This window comes from Argentina anserina, chromosome 1 (assembly GCF_933775445.1).
Source record: "Argentina anserina chromosome 1, drPotAnse1.1, whole genome shotgun sequence".
NCBI classification, from domain to species: Eukaryota; Viridiplantae; Streptophyta; class Magnoliopsida; order Rosales; family Rosaceae; genus Argentina; species Argentina anserina.
This window is the reverse complement of record NC_065872.1, coordinates 1,216,087-1,236,746: the sequence shown is the minus strand read 5'-3', so window position 1 is coordinate 1,236,746 and position 20,660 is coordinate 1,216,087. Positions and strand designations below refer to the sequence as shown.

The window sequence follows — 20,660 nt, the reverse complement described above, 5'->3', positions numbered from 1 at the left end:
ACTTTACTTGCAAGCCATTTGCTTCCCTATGATGTGAGGGTGCCACTACTTGGAACTTAAAAACGTTCCTTACTAGTTGACATTTGAGATTGGCCAATCGATTCTTGGCAGACAATATGTACGTTTGGATAGATAAGTAATATTTATGGAACCAAAGTTCCCTCCCCGACTCCCTCCCTATAACATACGAAGCTTCATCATATTTGGCGGCTTAATCATAAACGTAGGAAGGTAACTGAGCATAACATGCAACGAGAAAATTGCAAGGTCTTTCTCATGATGTATTACGCTGAAAAGATTGCTATAAACATACAAGCTAGTTACAAAAATGGAGATGGCAGAGGATACAAGAGAAGACCTTGTGATTGTGGGTGGTGGGATTTGCGGCCTTGCCACAGCTCTTGCTCTTCACAGGTTTAGACTAAACTAAACTAAACTATAGCATTTAGTTTAGTTTTAGTTTCGAGCAAATTTCATGTTACCTCTCTGACTTCCATAGCTAAAGATCAAAATGCGATAATGAGACTTTCTGGGTGCAGGAAGGGCATAAGAAGCTTATTCTAATGAATGGCGTGCACTTGATCAACTTGGTGTGGCCGCCTGTCTTAGACAAACTGCTAATCCTATACTATCGTAAGTTTATCACTTGTAATAATTACAAGAAAAGTCTCAATGTTCTCTTTTTCTAGTTTTTCTTTGCTTCACTGACATGGGAACGTTGTGTTGATCACTGTTACATCATATTCTCAAACTTTAACTAGTGATGTGTGATTGAATAGTTTGGTCTCTTTGCAGGGGCCAATTCAATTCACTTAATTACAAGAGATACCAGTTGGGTGAGTTAATATTGACCAAGATCCTTTCTTTTTTCTTTCTTTTTTTTCCTTTTTCTCAGCTTTAGTGAATCAGTGACATTTTCCAAGTTGTATGCGATATCCATCATAACAGGAAAGAAGAACTACGATGCGTGAAAAGGACTGATCTGATGAATATCTTGGCTGATAAGTGATAATCTGCCAAATAATATTGTACGTTTTGGTTGCAACGTACTTTCAATCGTGTTGGATCCGGTAATTTCTTTTCCAGTTCTTCAACTTCAAGATGGAACCAGTCTGAATGCCAAGGTACGCTTCTCCATGTTCAGTTTTCTTGTGCCTGCCAATCTCTAGGCCAAAACCTTATTATCTAGCACTCAAGAGTTTTCGCTGCTTGCCTCTTGGGTTTCAGTGAGCTTTGCTTAATTAGTTAAGTTCTCTCCACTCTACTGTCTTTAACTGATTAGTAATAAGTAATAACTACTGTACTAAGTATTAAGGCAAAAGCTAAGAAGATTGCTCTCTCTTTCTCTAACGTGTGTGGATCATCAATCGATCAGGTTGTTATTGGATGCGATGGAGTGAATTCTACAATTTCCAGTATGATGGGGGTGACGGCTACAAATATATTCAACGTATGTGTAACAAGAGGTTTCACAAGTTATCCTCGTGGTCATCAATTTGGCAGTGAGTTCAAACTCACCAACAAAGATGATGTTCAAGTCGGACTAATGCCCATGACCACCAACCTGGTTTATTGGTTCATCACTCGCATATATTCATCACAAAGTATGCAAATATATACACTAGATATCTAGACATTAGTCTTTTCCCTCAAGTTAGTGATTATGCATGTACGTATGTACAGAGCTTGACAACCAAAAACTAATTGGGGATTCGGCAGCTGCATCAGTGAAGGGCTTCTCTACTAGCATCAAAGCGATGGTAGATAATTGCTCGCTAGAATCCTTGAGATACCGAGCACCATGGGACATACTACGAAGGCGCTTTCGAGTGGGAACAATAGCAGTTGCCGAAGATGCATGGCATGCAATGACTCCGTTCATTGCTCAAGGTGGCTCGGCCTCTTTGGAAGATGCAATTGTGCTGGCTAGGTGCTTGGCACGAAAGACCATGACTGGTATTCCAAATGGAAGACTTAGCCAGAGGATAGCAGAAGAAGCACTTGACGAATACTTAGAAGAGCGAAAACTGCGGGTTCTGAGACTATCTTTGGAGTCGTACATAATTGGGAAAATGCATGATACCTCATCAAAATTTATCAAGTTCATATGCGCAGTGTGCTCAGAGCAATCATATTTCACGAGTCGCTCGGACATACTTGCTAGTCGCTATGATTGTGGTTGCCTCTACTAAATCACGACTTGAGCTTATGGTTAAAATCATTATATTTCAAACTTGATTTGGCAGATGCGTACTTCTGTGAGACCAATGGCTTTTTCCCAACTAAGCAAATATGTTCCAGTGTGACCAGAATTCATAACCAAAAAGCTTACGCTTGAGAGCAAAGAACAGAAGCTCCCAGGTTACAATTGGAACCTCATCTCCCCTGAACACGGAAAAATTCCAGCCATCAAAAGAAGTCTTTTGAATCTAGGTGGCGATTTTCATAGGCTTCGATGATATAAGCATCCGAACTTGGATAAACACAGTGATGCAACGGACAACTTGTGTAAACCAAGAACTACAGAAAACTAAATCATATATATATTGATAAACATGTCTTATTCTAATTCCCAACTAGTGAAAGTAATTTAGACAGGAATTAAAAAATGGACACTAGCTGCGAATCAAACAAACTAAAATCTTTGCTTAAGTCCCTCACTGACTGATTTGGTCGGGATCTGCATCATCTTCAAAACTTAAAAACTATAAATTCATACTTCTCTAATTATCCTAAATGAGGGAAATTGCCTCACACAACCTACTTTCAGGTGGCACTATAACCGATTGTACAGGGTCAATTCAAGTATCCTAAAACTATAAATTTCCTATATCCGCAGCTTCCCCACAAAAAATGAATAAATTTGGTAAGAGCAGGAAACTGATGGATACATACATTCGAATCCTTCTTTTGGTGAAGGGATGCACATGAAATTGTCACCTTTGAGGTTGATCTGAACCTGCTACTCCAGAAGTGGTGCTGGGCCCGGCACCATTTTCAGTTGGAGGGGAGGTGCCCCATTTTCCTTCTGATTCTAATGGCTCAAGTACATGCACTCCACCATCTGAAAGACCTAGAGCAAACTGATTGGGATCCGATGGATGTGCCGCGACAACAAGAGGATACGCTCTTAAGCTGTTAAATTAGATATGTCATTCACAACACATAAAGGCCATAAGTATCCTATCAAAATTGGAAGCAATTTCGAGAAAAAAAAATGGCAATGCCATCGTACTGACAAGAAGGCTTTACCTTGGATTCGGTGGTAAATATGCAGCAGGTAAGATTCGGCATCTCAACCTAAGGGATGTAGCAGTGAGAACCCCCACACTTCCATCTTCAAAGCTAACATAAATTGATTGGCTATCACAAGAATAAGCAGCATGTGTGATTGGACCATTGGCTTCCCGAGGAACCCACTATATACGAAACAACATTCCATTAATGTCAGTAACAGTAATCAAACCCCAAAAGCAACAAACTAAAAGAACACTATTTTGGGGGGATGGGAATTAAAAAGAGACATTCACCTGCTTGAGGCATTCTAATTTTGGTGCTTCATAAATGGCTATCTGTGTTTCATGAACTGCCAGCAAGTGTATTTGATCCAAGTGAAACTGAACCCGAGTATCAGCAAGAGGGGCAGCAGCTCTCCCACTTGGAATCTGAAGGAATTTACTAGCTTGCCTTTCCCATCCATCAGTGTTCCAAACACACAACTGCAGGGAATAAAAATAACGGAAATGATGACTTCCAAAGTGACGCTAATCATGCTTTGCTTGATTAAGCAAGGACATTGTAACATTAGTGAAAATGTGAAGCAAAGAGAGCAGACAACAGCAGAAATTGGCTGAGATATATGATAAAAGCCGGATAGCCACATCATCCAGGCAAGATGCATTATAGAAGCAAGTGTTTATGAAATGGTTTCAATGGTGAGTGTAAAATGACACAAACCAGTTTCACTATGACAGACCTATATACTATTTGGAACATATCTCTAATCCTTTTGGTGTGGCTTCTTTTGATAAAAGCTTCTCTTGTCACCTTAGTAGTAACAGACTAAGGCACGAACATACACACCCAAACAGTCTACACTAATACCTGAGAATCAGCTCCCGAGGATACAAGCACATTAAGAACATGTGAGAAGGCAAGGCCTGTTATTCTTTTCTGATGACCTTTTAGCTTAGTTTTAACCTGTAAAAATATAGTATAAATATTTCGTTAATAATCCCGTGTTATAGCTATCATATGTTCATAACCAGTAACCAATTTATAGTTCAGTTAATACATACCTCATCAACCCGAACATTGTAAATTTGGATGGAAGAGTCTTCCATGCCTATGGCAATGATATTATTGTCTTGGGGGTGAAATGCCAGATATGTGGCAGCTGGGGGTGGAGGCATGAATGTTGTCATCGTCTGCAATTCAGGCAATGTAACAAAATTATAGCATAGACATACACAACATTGTGCATTGCAATAGAGAAACCGCAATCAATAGAAGACCATAGAAGCAAATTAAGCAAGAGCTACATCCAACTACAAGCAAATAGAGTATCAACTATTTCAAGTGAGTGATTCTATTACAACCCCCAAGATGCTCATGGCACCACCCTTCGAGGGGGAGGGGAGGTCAGTTCTCACTTATGCATAGTAGGCGCAGTTCAACATGATGCACTTCAGTATCTTTATCATAACCCGCAACCAGCACAGTTAATTTGACAGGTGAGAGATAGATTGTTACCTTAAATGTCATCATATTGAAGAGGGATATTTTTCCGCCTGAAGCTGACATGACATAAGAGTCATTCTTTGAAAGTGCAAAGCATGAAACAGCATCTTCAGGGTTTGTATCACTTATATCGTTAGTCATCAGTATACCACTTGCAGGTTGCCAAAGCTGTGGTACAATACTAGCTGTGGCCTATGAGACAAAAACAATTGTGAATTACAAGCTTCAGGGCATGGACAAATATTAATGAAACCATCTAATATACAAAATATATACCTTCCCGATTGCGGTTCGGTCATTACGTTGCCACTTCCAGAGCTTGTGTACAGCATTAGATGATAAAGCCAATATGGCGAGTCCTGAATTAGTGTAAATTAACCTAGAAACCTGCAATAACAATTCTGTCAGCCTACGCAATATGTAATTTGAACAACATAAGACAAGAAGACAGTCAATACCCTCATTGCCGCTAAATTATCAGGAAGCCGCAGAGACCGGCATTGTGACGGTTCATTGATTTCAGTCAGTTTCCAGATCCTGGATTTCTCTACCGACTCATCAACAATTCTAGGTTTCACATCAGCCAAACTTCGACTATCATTATTCTACACAGACCCCAAGGAAGAAATATTAGCCATCAAAATAATAACTTTTCTTTCTATGATAAAAACAGAATTAAAAATTTGCTTCATATGCAGTTCATCAAAGCTAAAATACACATTATGACTAGGTTCAATATGAAGTTTGGTTACTTTATCCATCAGCATTGATTTATATGGGTTTCTACTAAGAACTAAAAATTAAGTCGCCAATCAGAGAGTCATGACACTCACCAGTCCAACCATGGCTGGCACTGGAGCTGCTCGATCTCCAATGCTTGTTCCCACCATTATGTTAGACGACCCAAATGTTCCTATAGCTGGGGCCTGCAGATTAATGAAGTTGATACACATTGACAGCGCTACCAAAGAAGCTAATCTGAAGATATGCCAAAAAGAAACTTTACCTTCGCAACAGCTACAGAAGCAGCTCTGGAAGCATCATATGTACGACTTTCCACCGTTCTTAGCAACCTTATTCCATCTGAATTTGCTAGAATTTTAATACCATTGTCACTTGTTGACACAGCTAGCAATATTCCTTCTTTGTTAAATCTAATAGAAGGAGAAGCCTGCAAAATTTTAAGACGCTAGATTAGATGCCAAAGAATGAATTTATTATAAAATATATAAATTTAAATGTATAATGCCTACCGGAAGTCCGCCATCGGCATCTGTACTAGTCAAAAGGTTAACATTGTCCATGTCCCAGAATTTAACCATGAACTCATCACCAGTAGCCAAGAACCGATTCTTGGTGGTGTCGAACTGCACAACCCCAACGGACCGCTTCCCAAGACCATGATAAGTACGCTTTACAGCTCCTTCGCTTTCATTCCATTCCACCAAGTATGATTCCCCTTCTTTATTTGTCCCACATGAGAATAGCCTTTGTTCAGAAATTATAGATAGATGTCCATCAGAATTTATTCATAAGAAAAACAAATGTCACATCACTATTAAAAGAAAAGACTGTAAACTACCGTGTTCCATCGGCACTGTATGCCATAGTGGTAGACGAATGTCCTGGTGCATCATAGTCAACTCTCGAGCCCATATTATCGTAAAGCCATGCCTTTATTTTTCCATCAGTTGCTGTGGAGAAAATAAACTGGAAACAGAAATACAGTAGGATATTAGAACTTAAGACACTAAACTATCAAGATAATGCAATTCATTAAGCATAAAACTGTAGTAACAATATATGATAACTAAAACAACTTAGGACTCATTGTTGTTATGATCTCCCAATTTCAATTTCCAATTGTTTGTTCTACCATAATAACTGTTTCATATTGTCCATGTCTCATAAAAGTAAAAAACCAAACAGGATCACATATCTGTATGAAGGTTTAGGTAGGTGTATATATAACTCATATCCCAAATCTATAAGCCTTAAGTGGCTTTTTCCATCTGTGCAATCAAAGACTGGAAAGTAGTGTGCAAACATATAGCAGAGATGGAACACCCAAAAGCAAATAGCAATTCATCATGCTAAAATATTATCAGCATGATCAATGAAATGAATATTACCTGAATACTCTCCTTGTGATGTGGGCACACAGAGTATACGGGTGCTTCGTGACCCTCAAATGTATGCTGCTTAGACCCAGTGACAGCATCCCACACCTATAAAATATTGAACATGCGTATAACAATCATCAACCTGCAGAAAGAGACTAAAGTAGCGCAACTCACATACCTTAATAACCCCATCCCCGCCACAAGTCACAATGCAGAGCTGCTTGTTTGGATATGCGAAGGCAAGATCATTCACACTGCCAGCATGTGCCTCAATCTGAAAACAAGAAACACCCATGCTTAAGTCAATCTTTAATTCTTTACCCATATGACTTGAGATATCTGGAAATGTCAGTGAAAAGAAAGAAGTATTCTATGAGACAAATAAATACTAAGGGATTGTTTGGTGGACAAACCTCTAGGTGATTTCTTAAATCATCACCACCATGGTAGGAGTATATGTGAACTATATGCTTAGAGTACGCAACACCTGCAGTATAAACCTGGGTTAAAAATTTTAGATTCTTGAAAACATTTACTTAGTAGGTTAACCTTCAAAGATGAGAGTAAACAATTCATAAGCAACACACTAACACACTAACACTTACCGAAAAGATTTCCATCAGGACTCCAAACCACACGATTGATCGATGCTGTATAATCATTGGCCAAAGTTGCCTATCAAACAATAAGGAACATGTTTGTCACAATGTTGGGGTCATTGAGCATACACATGATACTCAATCTCAGTCAGATACAGAAAAGAAAATCACACCTGCAGAGCCACTGAACATTGGGCAAGGTCCCACGCTTTGAAGTTCCTAATAGCAATTCTTTCATGATTTGGTAATTCATATATCATGACATCACCAACATTTGTTCCAACTGGAAGAACGAAAGCACTTTATCAATTAACGGAAAGCTATAATTGAATAAAAAAAAAGAATAATATGCTCAGAGAAAGATTGGAGATCGGCCCTTCCCCTGAATAGTTGCCTACCAAGTAGTAGAATTTGTTGCCCTGGGTGGAAATCCATACTCTTCACAGCTGAACCTGGATTTATTGTCATAACTACATTTCTGGGCAAGTCATCAGTAGAATAGGAACTCTGACCATGGCTCTGGTTAGGATAAACTACTGGCAGATTATTTGCCTGTTGCATATAAGATAATTAGAAGACCAACTACATAAACGCTAAGAAGTTTAATCATGAAAATTTGTCAACGAAAAGGGAGTAAAAAAGATTTCAGATACAATCTTTGACATCAACTTCCTAAGCACAAACCATTGAATGCAGGACTAGTGTAAACTATTTGGTATTGAGACATTCTAAATTCGTAATCGAAAAACTGAAAGTGCCTGCTCTCTCTCTCTCGTGAAATTCTAACCATCCTTATTCATCAAGTCATGTTTTAGCAAACTGCATAAATATACTATACAGCTACCTTTAGGAATTTTGAGAAACACAAAGAACTTTGTAATGAATGAATACTATTAAGAGAATGCACGTCAAAAATAGGGAAGCTTCAAGTTTTATAATCTCAGACTTCCACCATGAAAATCAGAACAGACAGTTAGCTTTAATGATTTTTACCTCATCTGTTACTCCAAAAGGTCTTGATCTCTTCAGAACATGTTCAGAATCTGCTGTTTGATAGTCCATAGCTGGGTTATTGGTAGGAGGAGTTCTAGGGCGCTTTAAATGGGCTCCTATCATGATAAGTAAAAAAAATTAAATAAAAATTAGAATGTTAAAATCACTTGGGATATCAAAGGAGAAAGTAACAAACTAAACAGAAGCACTTGTTAAATTTAAAAAAAAAAAAAAGGCAGAAATAGAATTAATCATCAATATTTCAAACAAAGAAAATGCAGCCAAGCAACCATGAAAGAGTAACCGAATTTCCATGTTCTCATGCCCAGGGAACCCCAAACACATACATAACAAGTGTAGGAGAGAAGATAATCTATACTGGAGGGTAAAATTAATCAGCAATGAAACCCAAGAAGAACAAAAGAAATAGAATTTCTAAACATTCTTTTGAATGTGCAGAACATCTTGAAAAGTATAAAAAACTAACAGTAGATTTCCATATCGCTACCCCCACTAATACAGCTCCAGAAACAGACAAATAATACTACAGTACCTGGATTGCTAGCTGCGGCCAAACCAATAGGTCCAGCGGAAGCAGAAGGATGAGGCACAGGTGATGGGTTGGCCATCCATCCAGCAAGAGATGTTGGAAGCGCAGCTGGTGTGGGCTGAAAGGGCTATCATTCAAAAACACCCAGAATCGAGTCAAACTTCAACTTAGATATCACTTGCGCCAGAGGAAATCTTTCTTTAACTTACCCCATGAGCACCAAGTGGTGGGAAACCCCCTGTCTTTGGGACTGCCCCCATTAAATGATTAGTAACAGGGGACGGGGCCCTGGCACCATTGGGTTGTGCACAGCTATGGTCTACAAATAGGGTCTTTATGTCAGGGTTAGACCTTGGATTCTTACAAAGCTGGTGCTGCCAGTTTAAGCTGCAAATGTAATGTCACAAAAGTTGAGAAATCATGCCATGAAAAACTGAAGCAAGGGGAAAGATGTATCAAGTCTCAGAACCATCGAGAAGGTCGGAAGGAGCTTCTCAAGTACCTCTGATTGATAAGAGTCCGCAACCTCGAGCTCTTCAGAGTAGGAAATTGAAGTTTGTCGCGAAACAATGGGTTAGCCTCTATTAACTTTTTCAGTTCAGCAAGCATTATACCCCTCGCCGACTTTGTATCACCATATTTAGACAACTGTTCATTATCCCTGAAAAGAAACAACAACACACCACCAAAAACAAACAAACGTCACACACGAAACAGACACAAAATCCAGGCTAAAAAAACAACAACAACACTACAAGACAATTCCTCCTCTCACCTAAAGTTATCCAGAGTCAGCAGCTGCGTAATTTCCTTAAAAAGATCCTCATTGAATGCCGCAAACACTTTCAAGTCCTTCACTAAAATATCCACAGCTTTCGCCCGGTCCCTCCTACATTGATCCAAATTCCAATCCGAAAAAAAAACATATGCATTATAACTTCGAAACTCAAGTAAAGCTAATCAAACATGGCGAAAAAAAACCAACACGCAATCTACAAGCTCAACTCAAGCACCTACTTGTCCAAAGCCTCAAGGTACTTCTGCTTGCGAATCTCGAAAAAGATCTTCATCGAGTATCGATTATCATCGACCTTGGTGAATCCAGACAAGTACTTCTCCAGCTCCTCCCACTCTCCATTCGTCACCATATCCTCAAAGTACCTCATATTAAAGAAAAACCCTGACTCTTGCTCCAACCTCCACAACCACAACCACAGTAAATATTCAAATTCACACAAAGTAAAACAGTAAAAAAACACAACCATGTAAAAATCCACAAAGTGACAAAAGCAACAGGGAGAGAATTGAGAGCAATACTTGTGAACACTCTCTTTGAATTTCTCTTCATCCAGAAACTGAAGTATGAGAAAAACGAGCTCTCTGCTCAGCGAGGACATCCTCGTCTCTGCCAAGCCCTAATTCACTCAAAGATCTACAACCCTCACGCTTCAATTTCACCAATACGACGCCGCTTTACACCAATCTAATCAACCAAACACACCTCTGAATTTCATAAATTCAGAAAATTAAAAAAACGCGGCGGTTCGGAGAATCGAAGCCGGAAATGAGAAGGAGGAGGTTTTACCTGGAATGGAATCGACGGCTCAGATCGGAGCTCTGTTTCTCGGTCTTAGCTTCTCTCTCTCTCTCTCTAGCTTTCTTCTTCGTTTTGGACTTTTGGTGGTGAGGAGCTCAAGTATTTATATGAAGAAGGAGAAGAAGGAGGGTTAGGGATTTGGGGGAGAGAGAAATTGGAAGCAGACAAATTAAATAGCGAGAAGGCGAGAACGAGACGAGATGACTCGGGCTGATAGGCTATGTGATAAGAAGGTGTGCTTATGAGTAATAGCGAGGAGGACGGGGCTAATCGTGAAGTGAATTGGGTGATAAGTGAGTTGGGTTATACGGTTCTTTTGTAACGCTGGATTTGAATTCATTTTCGCCTCGATATGCGGGTCTATGAGATAGTTGAGTTGTGGTCAAATTAGAAATATTGCTGATAAAATGTATTCAGTAAATTTCTAATTATATTTAGTAAGTTTAATCAGTGTAAAAATATATATAACTAAACCAGTAAGTTGTCCAAACTTCTTTTTATCTTTAACCCAGTAAATGGAACGGTGTGGACAACTTTCCAATGTTAGAGTCTTGTTCTCTATCTCGAATTCAGTTAGGCCTCTCATTTCGCATCAAATTAATTTATGGGAAATGATAAAAAGAAGGGAGGACTTCATGCAATTGGAATATTGTTGGTTGTTTGCAAAGAAAACACTTGCAATAATCTTGGAATTAGGCGATGTTCAAAACTAGGGAATGGTATATAATGATGGAATAAGGCAATAAGGGTTCTCTTCTTGTTTGTTCTTCCAGTCAAACGACGACTATAATCATCAAATCCAATTTGTTGCCATGTACCAGCCACAGTATCTTTTGGTTGGAGTTCTATTGTTGCGTTTATTGAGTCAAAGATAAGGGCACGTTGGGAACTTAATTAATTTAATTACATTTGTTTATAGATAAATAAATGTGTTGGGTATAGTTAGAAATTTGGTACATTTAGCAGCATCCAATTGGAAAATGCTTACTAGTGTGTTTTTTTACTATTTACTGAGGTTAAATGCCTTGAATTGGTAATTACCATCTTGTTTGTTTTTTTGCTTTCCCTATTGGGTAAGAAAAAAGTTTTGGACAACTTCTCTATTTAGATTGTGAAACACGATTTTATATCATGCACATTTGTAAAAAAAAAATAATATTTATGTGGCAACGAAAACTATTATGAAATAAGAAAAAAATTACCGGATTTAAATTTCATGTAATTATTTCATAAAAAATTTGAACATCCTTTCGTAATGTCACGAGGGAAGTGTTTTATTTGTGTTGTTAGAGTAAATTGAGTAATTATTATGTGTACTCGGAACACCACGTGACATTAACATGTGTTATACTTAGTCAATTATATTACTCCACGGTGTGCTAAAAATGCATGCGTTGAAAGAAAATAAGATTATTTAAATATGAGTAACCAATCATAAACAAACATAGTATAAAATAGATCAGTAACATTAAAGGGGTATGTCACGTAGACTATACACCGATACATATAATAATTTATTTGTGTTGTTATTCCAATACATGTATACTTCGTTTTTTTAGTTGATTCTTATTACTCAGTTCATATTTAAGATACACATACTATAGACAATTACATGTATATACACAATACCTTTGACTCCGTACTATATATTGCCAATTGGAATAGTATAGGCAAAAATCCTTTTTTGCTATTAATTTATAGTAAGAAAAGTAAAACCTAACTATCGCACGTTGAATCTCTATACTATATTCTTCTTGTTTTTTTTATTTTGTATAGGGCTTGGTTGTGGAGCCACTCAATATATACTCTTCTTTTCTAAGAAAGAGGCTAATAGTGCCCCAATTTCCATAAATCAAGTGGTTAGAATGTTGGCCACTTTGTTTATGTTTATTTTTCTGGCCATTGTTTTTTCATTTATCATCATCTCTTGTATATAAAGTTTGAGGCAGAGATTATACAGTTTCTACTTAAATATCATCGATTCCTCATATTATAAGATTAGACAATGAATTCAATCTTTAACAATTAACGTATTATTACTTACACAACGCGGTAACTCATTTAACTAAACTCTTCTAGATATGGGTGTCAAGCAAAGCAAATTCTAACACGTTAGTGACTATTTTGCTATGAGGATAATAAAAATATGATATGAACTCATAATTGGAGGTAGACCAAAGTGAACTCAGTTCATACTTGCGGGGGTCATAAATGAAAGCCCCAATTTCCACCTCATAATTATATTATAGTGGATAGCAACTTTCTATTTTTAATTTCTTATTTATTTAGTTTTTTGAAAAGGAGTACATGAATGCGTGCTGAACTGAAATGCTTGTTGTTAGGAATAAATAGAATAAAGTACCAAAAAGGAAAATCTTACCATCTCCCAACTTATCGCGTATCGGATCGCATCTCACGATATGTAAAGTTGAAGTCGTTTTCACGTGGGATGGTAACAACCACACGTCAATTCATTCTGACGAAAGACATTTTAAACGGTTCTAATCAGATCACTTTGTATTTATCTAGAAAAAGTAGGGTTTACTATCCCATGCATGCGCCTGCACTGATTATAAGCTGAGCCTCCTTGTGTACCCCAATTTTGATATGTCATCTTAAAGATATTTTCCAACTAGAACCATTTTTTTCCATTGGTTGATGACTTTCTAATTAATATTTTATTAGATTTATTTTTCGGTTATATTTTTCATTTTAACTGTTTAGATAATATGTATATAAATGTAGATTGAATATATAAATTTTCAGTAAATTTAGTGATCGTTAAAGTATCAAAATAAATTAAATAAGTAAACGAACTAAAATTATCAAATATGAACTATTTAAATTTATAATGAGTAAATTATATTTAAGAATGTCTTAAAGATTGTCAATTTTGATGAAATTTTGTATGAATGATCTATTATAATCTTATATATATCTAAAAATTAAATGGTCCAGATATGCATATAAGATTGAAAAGTGGGTGAATCAGATTTGTCCTTGAGAGGATGGTCCTTATTGGAAAAGACCAGTGTCATCATTTAAATTCTAGTTTCATGATCCAATTCTTACTACCTGGGAAAATTCATTCGTTTTTGTTTTTTGAAAATTGTACTTTCTAGTATAGATTATGATTCACAGACCTCATACTTAGACTCTTATTCGCAAACCTCGTTGTTCTTGTTGATTAGTTATTAACTCATTATCAATATTATGTATATACAAAGTTGGTTGCCATGTGTAGCCTCTGCTACTTAGTTTGTTTATGTGTTTGTTCTTGGGGTCTTTTGACCCCCTTATTAAAAAAAAAATTCGGTTGCCATGTGTAAGTTTGCTCTTTAACATATATATAAGAACCTCCAATCTAACGTAAATCCTCTTTTGATTTATTTACAAAGCATAATAGTGTATCATTTTGATGGAAATGAAGGTTGATGTACACCTTTTTTAAACACGTCAACAAATTTTCTGTCCACGTCTTAAAGAATAAGTAACATATGAGAAATGACTAAACAATATGATTTAAGTCATATAAGTCATATCCATTTGTTGTTAAGAATGTATCGGTTGCAAAGAGAAACTTATCCACATTTTGAGCTAGACCTAAATGCACCGGCTATAAGCTTTGGCTGGATTCAAAATCAAAAACATCCATATATAGCTGGACCAGGTCGCTTTTATAAAATTTGCCCACATAGCTAATGTCATTTTCCATGGAATTTTCTTGGATGCTTCAGTATTGCATTGGTGGTACCGACATCTACAAGACTACAACGTACTACAGGGTGCAGCTATTGTTACATAATCCATGATTGATCTGTATTGCTTTGATATCAAAAGTATATATACTTAACAGCATTTCTTTTAATAAAATAACTTATGATTACGTTTTTTTTAATAACTTTTTTAATGAGCTAGCTGAATGGCCTGTGTGCCACAACTTCTGTGCTAAGTGAGTTCGTTTGTGTTTCCAACTCACATCTTGTGAAAGCATGACATAATCGCTAGGAAGCACGTAAACGTGCATACACCCACATTTCCCGCTTCCGAAGCGGAACCACTCCGGAACCACTCCGGAAACGCTCGGAAACGCCCGGAAACATGTTTCCAGAAAAATGAGTTTTGGAAACGCGGTGGAAACGCGAGTTTCCAAAAAATAAAGGTTTTTTTATTTTTTTTATTTGAGATTTTGAGTTACTTAAACTAAAAATTTGTTATTATATTTATTTTTTTGTATAATTTATATATATTTATATATTTTTTTTATTTCGACGTTTCCAAAACGTACCCGCTTCTTAAATTTTTTGAAAAACACGCTTCGGCGTTTTCCAAACGTTTCGCTTCCACGTACCCGTATCCGATTCCGTGCAGCCTAACATAATCGTTTACAGGACTTGATGGTGACTGAAATGTACGTGTACTCCGGGTCCGATCAACTTTCAATATTAAGTCTAATTATAATTTACAAGAGCATCAACAATTCAAGATGTCCCTAATATAAATGAATTTAAGCATAGACCAATACCACTATGTAGGTCTTGGATTCATATATGCATGATTCAAAAGCTGAATAACCACGATGCCTAACTTGCATGGTTCGAACACATGGCAAGTAGCTAGAAAAGGTGTAGTTCTAACATATATTGATCGATACAGTGCCTCGTGAGTTAACACCTGATTAGATTAGCCGATATATGAAAGTCAGAACCAATTTAGCCACCTTAATTAACAATGAAAGATTATAGAAGAAAATCTCAAAATTTCCGACCTTTCTGACCTCAAAACAAAATTGTTATAAAACTCAACACACTCATATTTATATATTGTAACCGTAGATATGAACTGTATCAATTAAACCGCGGTCCATACTCGTGTCAAAAAGTATACAGTTCGTACCAAAATGATATGTATACATATGTTATGCAATATCTTTGATCATTCCTTACCGGCCTATGTATCTCCAAACACTTATACATACATTCCACATGTTAGCATGGTTTTCATGCTGATAAAGAAGCCAAAATTAGTACGATGTGATATAACTGGTTCACCTTCTTTTACATGTATACACCTCCAAACTCTTATCAAGAAGTTTCAGATCCAATTCTAGTTCTAATGACACGAAAACTGTTGATCGATCGAGCTTCTTTATGGACCACAGTTTTCAGGAAACAAATTTGTCGACCACTATTCTTATGACCACCATTTTAAACTCATGACATGTGTTAAATTGTTCAATTATTTAAAAAGATGAACTGTGGACATAAAGTGAGCATAAAAATGGTGATCGGCAAGTTTGATTCTACAGTTCTCACCTTCACAATATTGGTTGTGTTCCCTACTCTCTTTCCAAAACATTAGAGGCTCATAATCGGCATTATTATAGATAATACGAGTCGTTGAATTCAATTACTAACTTAGAACAGAGGACTATTTCTAGTCCCTTTTATCAGAAAAACACGATACATAAGGAAAAGTGATCGAGCAAAGGGTATGTTTCTCGATCAAGAACCTCATTTCAGTTAATCATTTCGTGAGTTCTTCTTTCATGGCATGGCGCCACAAATTTCTTTTATCTCTTTATTTACTGTTGATATTCGTGGCTGCATGTATATTAGGATTATGTACAGATTATCGGACCATTTTGGGATACGCCGCCAGCTCCATTCACATGGTTGCCTCACCACTATATATGCAGCGAATTCGAATGTAAGCATGGACCATCTCTGCCGCCTTCACGGCTGGTCCGTGCGTGCCAACCCACGCCATATTTTTGATGCCATCATCTTCAGCAATGAGCTAGACTTGCTTGATATCAGGTGGCATGAACTCGAACCATATGTCACAAAATTTGTAATCATCGAGGGAAATACTACTTTCATTGGAATGCCAAAACCTGTCTTCTTTGCTTCAAATCCGAACAGGTTTGCCTTTGTTGAGGAAAAAGTAGTCCACAGACAATTCCTGGCACAACTCGAACTAGTGGAGACTCCTAATAAGTATTTGAGAAGACCCAGCAAACTTTTAAATCCAGAAAACTTACTAAATCTCTAACTATAGTTTCTGTATACTATGTACAGCCTACACTCGATTTGATTAAGCCCAAAAAACATTATCAAAAGAAAATTAAGCTCAATAAAAGTCATACACTAATAAAACCGAAAAACATAGTAAGACTTGAGGACGGCTGTTTGGTTGCCAAATTTTGTGTATATAATCCACAACTTAATCTTATAAGACGAATGAATGCTCAGTCTCAAACTCAACACTTTCTCCAACTTAGGTTTTGCCGTCCACCTTTTCTCTCTAGTACATGCGGGCTTTAGAGAGAGAGAGAGAGAGAGAGAGAGAGAGAGAGAGAGAGAGAGAGAGAGAGAGAGAGAGAGAGAGAGAGAGAGAGAGAGAGAGAGAGAGAGAGAGAGATATATATATATATATATATTAATTAGACGTTCTTGGCTATGTAGGTCTGAATCGTCTGAATTTGCCGTTTCCGGTGATGGCAGACCGCAATGGCGGGGCGGACCATGATAGCCACACTACCCACCTCCCGGCGATCCATCTGTGCCGGACGGAGCTCAATCGGCGACACACGACAATCAAAATCTGTAAAAAAACAAGTTTATGGGCAGATTCCGGCGATTTCGCCATTCCGGCCGCTGTTGGTTACCAATGAAGATCCGGCCGACACATACGGGATCGCCGGGAGGGGGAGCACAGTTGGCTCCATCCGCGTTGTCGTTGGGTGTTACCGGTGGCCAGAATGGCCGAATCCGGACGGTCCGGGGGCTAAGAAAATCTATATATATCTATCTCATATTGATGTAATTTTCCGTCATTGATTTCTTAATTTAAGATTTGAATTTATGGAATGCATCTTAGTCCCTGGTCGAATTAAGCTCGTCTCTTGTACTGATCGATCTTTCATGGTACGTGTGAGCAGCCAAATTATGACAGACATGGTTTTTTTTTATAGATAAAGTTTTCTTACGTATTTTGAAGGTTGTACATGCACAACGTTAAAATAGATGAAGCAAAGACACGCTTGACCATAAGTCTTATACTTCACAAGTCTTCCTTTCAATCCACATAGCGGCAGCAAAGCGCGGCTCTGCTTCTAATAGTAAATTGTTACACAAAGATGAATAGATAAAGGAAAGCCAATTTATATCGACTTCAAGTTTCGTCGACATATTTTTATTGGTTTTGCGAGCTAGAAATTTTGCTTCCAGAGCGAGCTGCTAGAACTCTATAAGTTCCAACAAATTCTGCTCCTTGTTTAGTTGTTTACTAGGTCCTATGATAATTTACTGTTTTGGATCGTTTCATTTACATCATGGAACTACTGTTCCAGTAACTTGCCCAAAAATGACATTGTTTTTTGTTTTGGTAAAATACGTTTGCTAATGTGAAAGTGAAGAAATGGAACTTATTCTTTGATGTCGAAGTAGAGCACTTTTCTTTTCCTCTTCAATAATAAGCTGCTGCTTTCAACGTCTATTAAAATGCCGAACAATTTTCTACCCAACAAAAGCATGGTTCTCCTCAATTAGCAACTTGAAAGTAGAAAAGTACATCTGAAAACTTGAAAGTAGAAAAGACAGTAAAAGTTGTTACTTTGAAACCTTTAAAACATCGGATTCCTAGTAAAGGACTATTTTAGTTCCCCTTTATCTGAGAAACAAGAGTAAGAATCCCACTTCGAGTAACGATGAAGCAAACCATGTTTTTTATTCGAGTGTCCATCAGTTCAGTACTTTAAGGAGGATTTGATTTCTCAAAATTCATGAAAGTCCTGATCTCAACAACTTTGTACTGTATAATATCTGGATTCCTAAAAAACACCAAAATCAGAATTACCACTTTCCTTCAAAGAGTTAGAAGAGCTACCATTGTATATACAAGGAGAAGGTGTTAGATCAATTTTGGACATATTACATATTATATGATTATCATGTTTAATGTCATAATCTATTTCTACATGGAAACAAATATAATATCAAATATAGTTTATAATGATTTCGTGTATTATATCATTATGGTAAGAAATCCTAATTTAAGTCTAGAAGTAAGACTACAAATCAGTATTGAATCAGAAATCTAATTAAGATGACTTAACTTACAAGATGTCTTTAATGGAAGGACTCTTAAGGGTTAAAGATTCTCTATATATAGATGGTAAACGTCTCTCTTATCACTACGAGTTATTTACGTGAGTTTCTGTCCATTAAGAAAGTAGAGAGTAGTGACTAACAGAAGACCTTGCCTAGCACTTTGTGACTTCGGATTAAGGCACAATGGATCACGGTGTCGTTGTTCATGAAGATGGTAAGTTAATCTCATTCACTAAATTAACGATTAGTTGTTATGCATATGATCTTTGGTTTTGTACTCATATCATGTAATTTAATTTACATATAGTATCAGAGCACTTATGAGCACAAAAATTTTCAGTTTTGCATAACTAAAAATCGGTTTTAGATTTTAACAAAAAAAAAAGGATGTACTTGATGGTCGCAAGCGTCTTGAGGATCGCGAGCGTCATTGAGGGTCGCGAGCGTTACTGCTGGTCGCGAGCGTTACTACTGAGGAATTTTGCTTTACGGGTCGAACCGGTTGCAAATACGCGGATCCGGTCTCAACCCAATCCGAACTCAAGAACAACAACCCATAATTTTTTTTAGCCGTTGTGTTTTTAACAACATTGAGCTTCTGGATATGGGAAGACGACTGGATCAGAAGCGATTGCGACCTTTACGTCTCTTACTGGATTCATAGCCCAAAGAGAATTGCTGCTGATTCATAAAATTGTTCTATGCTTCCGCTAAAAAACTGCAGCAAATTTGGGGAAAAAGCAAAACAGGTTTTTTGTTAAAGGTTTTCCGATTTCAATTTAAGCAGATTATATGAAGTATATATATATATATATATATATATATATATGTATATGAATATACATAAGAACCCTAGAGCACACCTAGCGTGCATATAAGAGTAGCTTAGAGACTTGGATTGTGGTTGACGTGTGGTTCCTGTATGGTTGGGAAATTTAATTTTCTATGCAAATATATACTCTATGGTTGAATTGAATGAATTGAATGATTGCATTCTATGTGTGTGTTGTAATTGATGGACAATGTATGCAGAAGTTTAAAATCTCCCAATTTTGTACATTGTAAAAGGTTTACATGGCACATAGCTTAGTTTTCTTATAAAGATTATATGGGTAGAAAACAAAGTTATAAGCTCAAAATTGGTTTGTGGTTTCCTGTTGGTATAATTGAACATATTGCACAAAGCATTCTTCTTTGATATCTGCAGGGAATTTTCAAGATAACAAACTGAAAAGTTGTGTTATGTGTTTTTAAATTCATATTTTCTTCTTCCAAAGAAGTGGTTAAAATATGATTTTAGAATACAGATAACAATAAGCATATTTGATGAAAATAAATTCGGATACTTGGAATTCGATCTTCTGTCTAAAGATGTTGATTTGATTCTTTGGATAACATGTTTTTATCTTGTGTGGCTTATTGAAAAGAATTACAGGATGTTAAGTAATTGCTCAAAAGTATTGCTTAATGTTGATTAAAGTTATTGATTGAATTACATGCAAGTATATGACTGTGTTGTTTTATGGTATTTTTGTTTTGTTTTCTGCTCGTCTTGATTGACATTGTATGACAAAACAGAAAACACTGAAAGCTAAGAACTCACCTTCAACAGTGTTTTAATGCTTACTGGGTCAAACTTTAGAGCTTAGAAGGATTCTGTAGAAACCTATATCACCATGAATGATAAGATAGGCTATTGTTTTCAAGATGATAGACCTGAAACCCCAGCATGAGATGATAAAACCACAGTCAAAGCTAACTATAAGAAGTGAATGCATTCAAACATGATGGCTAAGAATTTTATTAGGCAGTCTATGTCTAAAAGCATTAGAGGATGCGTGGCTGAGCCGGAATTTGCTACTAATTTTCTGGAGGCCGTGTCAGCTAAGTTCAAGGAGAGTGAGAAAGCTGAGATAGCTAGGCTAAACAAGGAATATCATAGCC

The 20,660-nt window shown here is 36.9% G+C and overlaps 1 protein-coding gene and 1 pseudogene across 1 annotated transcript; one reads left to right on the top strand and one right to left on the bottom strand.

The window, feature by feature from the left end:
- The first annotated feature begins 328 nt into the window (after nt 1–328).
- Nucleotides 329–3,008, top strand: LOC126804963 (monooxygenase 1-like; annotated as a pseudogene).
- LOC126804962 (topless-related protein 4-like) lies at nt 2,522–10,721 on the bottom strand. Its single transcript, XM_050532032.1, has 26 exons — nt 10,591–10,721; nt 10,323–10,488; nt 10,023–10,202; nt 9,781–9,894; nt 9,508–9,666; nt 9,215–9,392; nt 9,009–9,132; nt 8,456–8,571; nt 7,861–8,014; nt 7,636–7,745; nt 7,469–7,538; nt 7,277–7,350; nt 7,042–7,137; nt 6,873–6,968; nt 6,323–6,450; nt 5,994–6,228; nt 5,747–5,911; nt 5,574–5,666; nt 5,199–5,345; nt 5,017–5,127; nt 4,753–4,932; nt 4,299–4,427; nt 4,105–4,200; nt 3,531–3,719; nt 3,253–3,419; nt 2,522–3,135 (listed from the first exon to the last, which is right to left on the bottom strand). The coding sequence occupies exons 2-26, from the start codon at nt 10,400–10,402 to the stop codon at nt 2,937–2,939; spliced, it is 3,390 nt and encodes a 1,129-aa protein (XP_050387989.1). The 5' UTR covers nt 10,403–10,488; nt 10,591–10,721; the 3' UTR covers nt 2,522–2,936.
- Nucleotides 10,722–20,660: the final 9,939 nt, after the last annotated feature.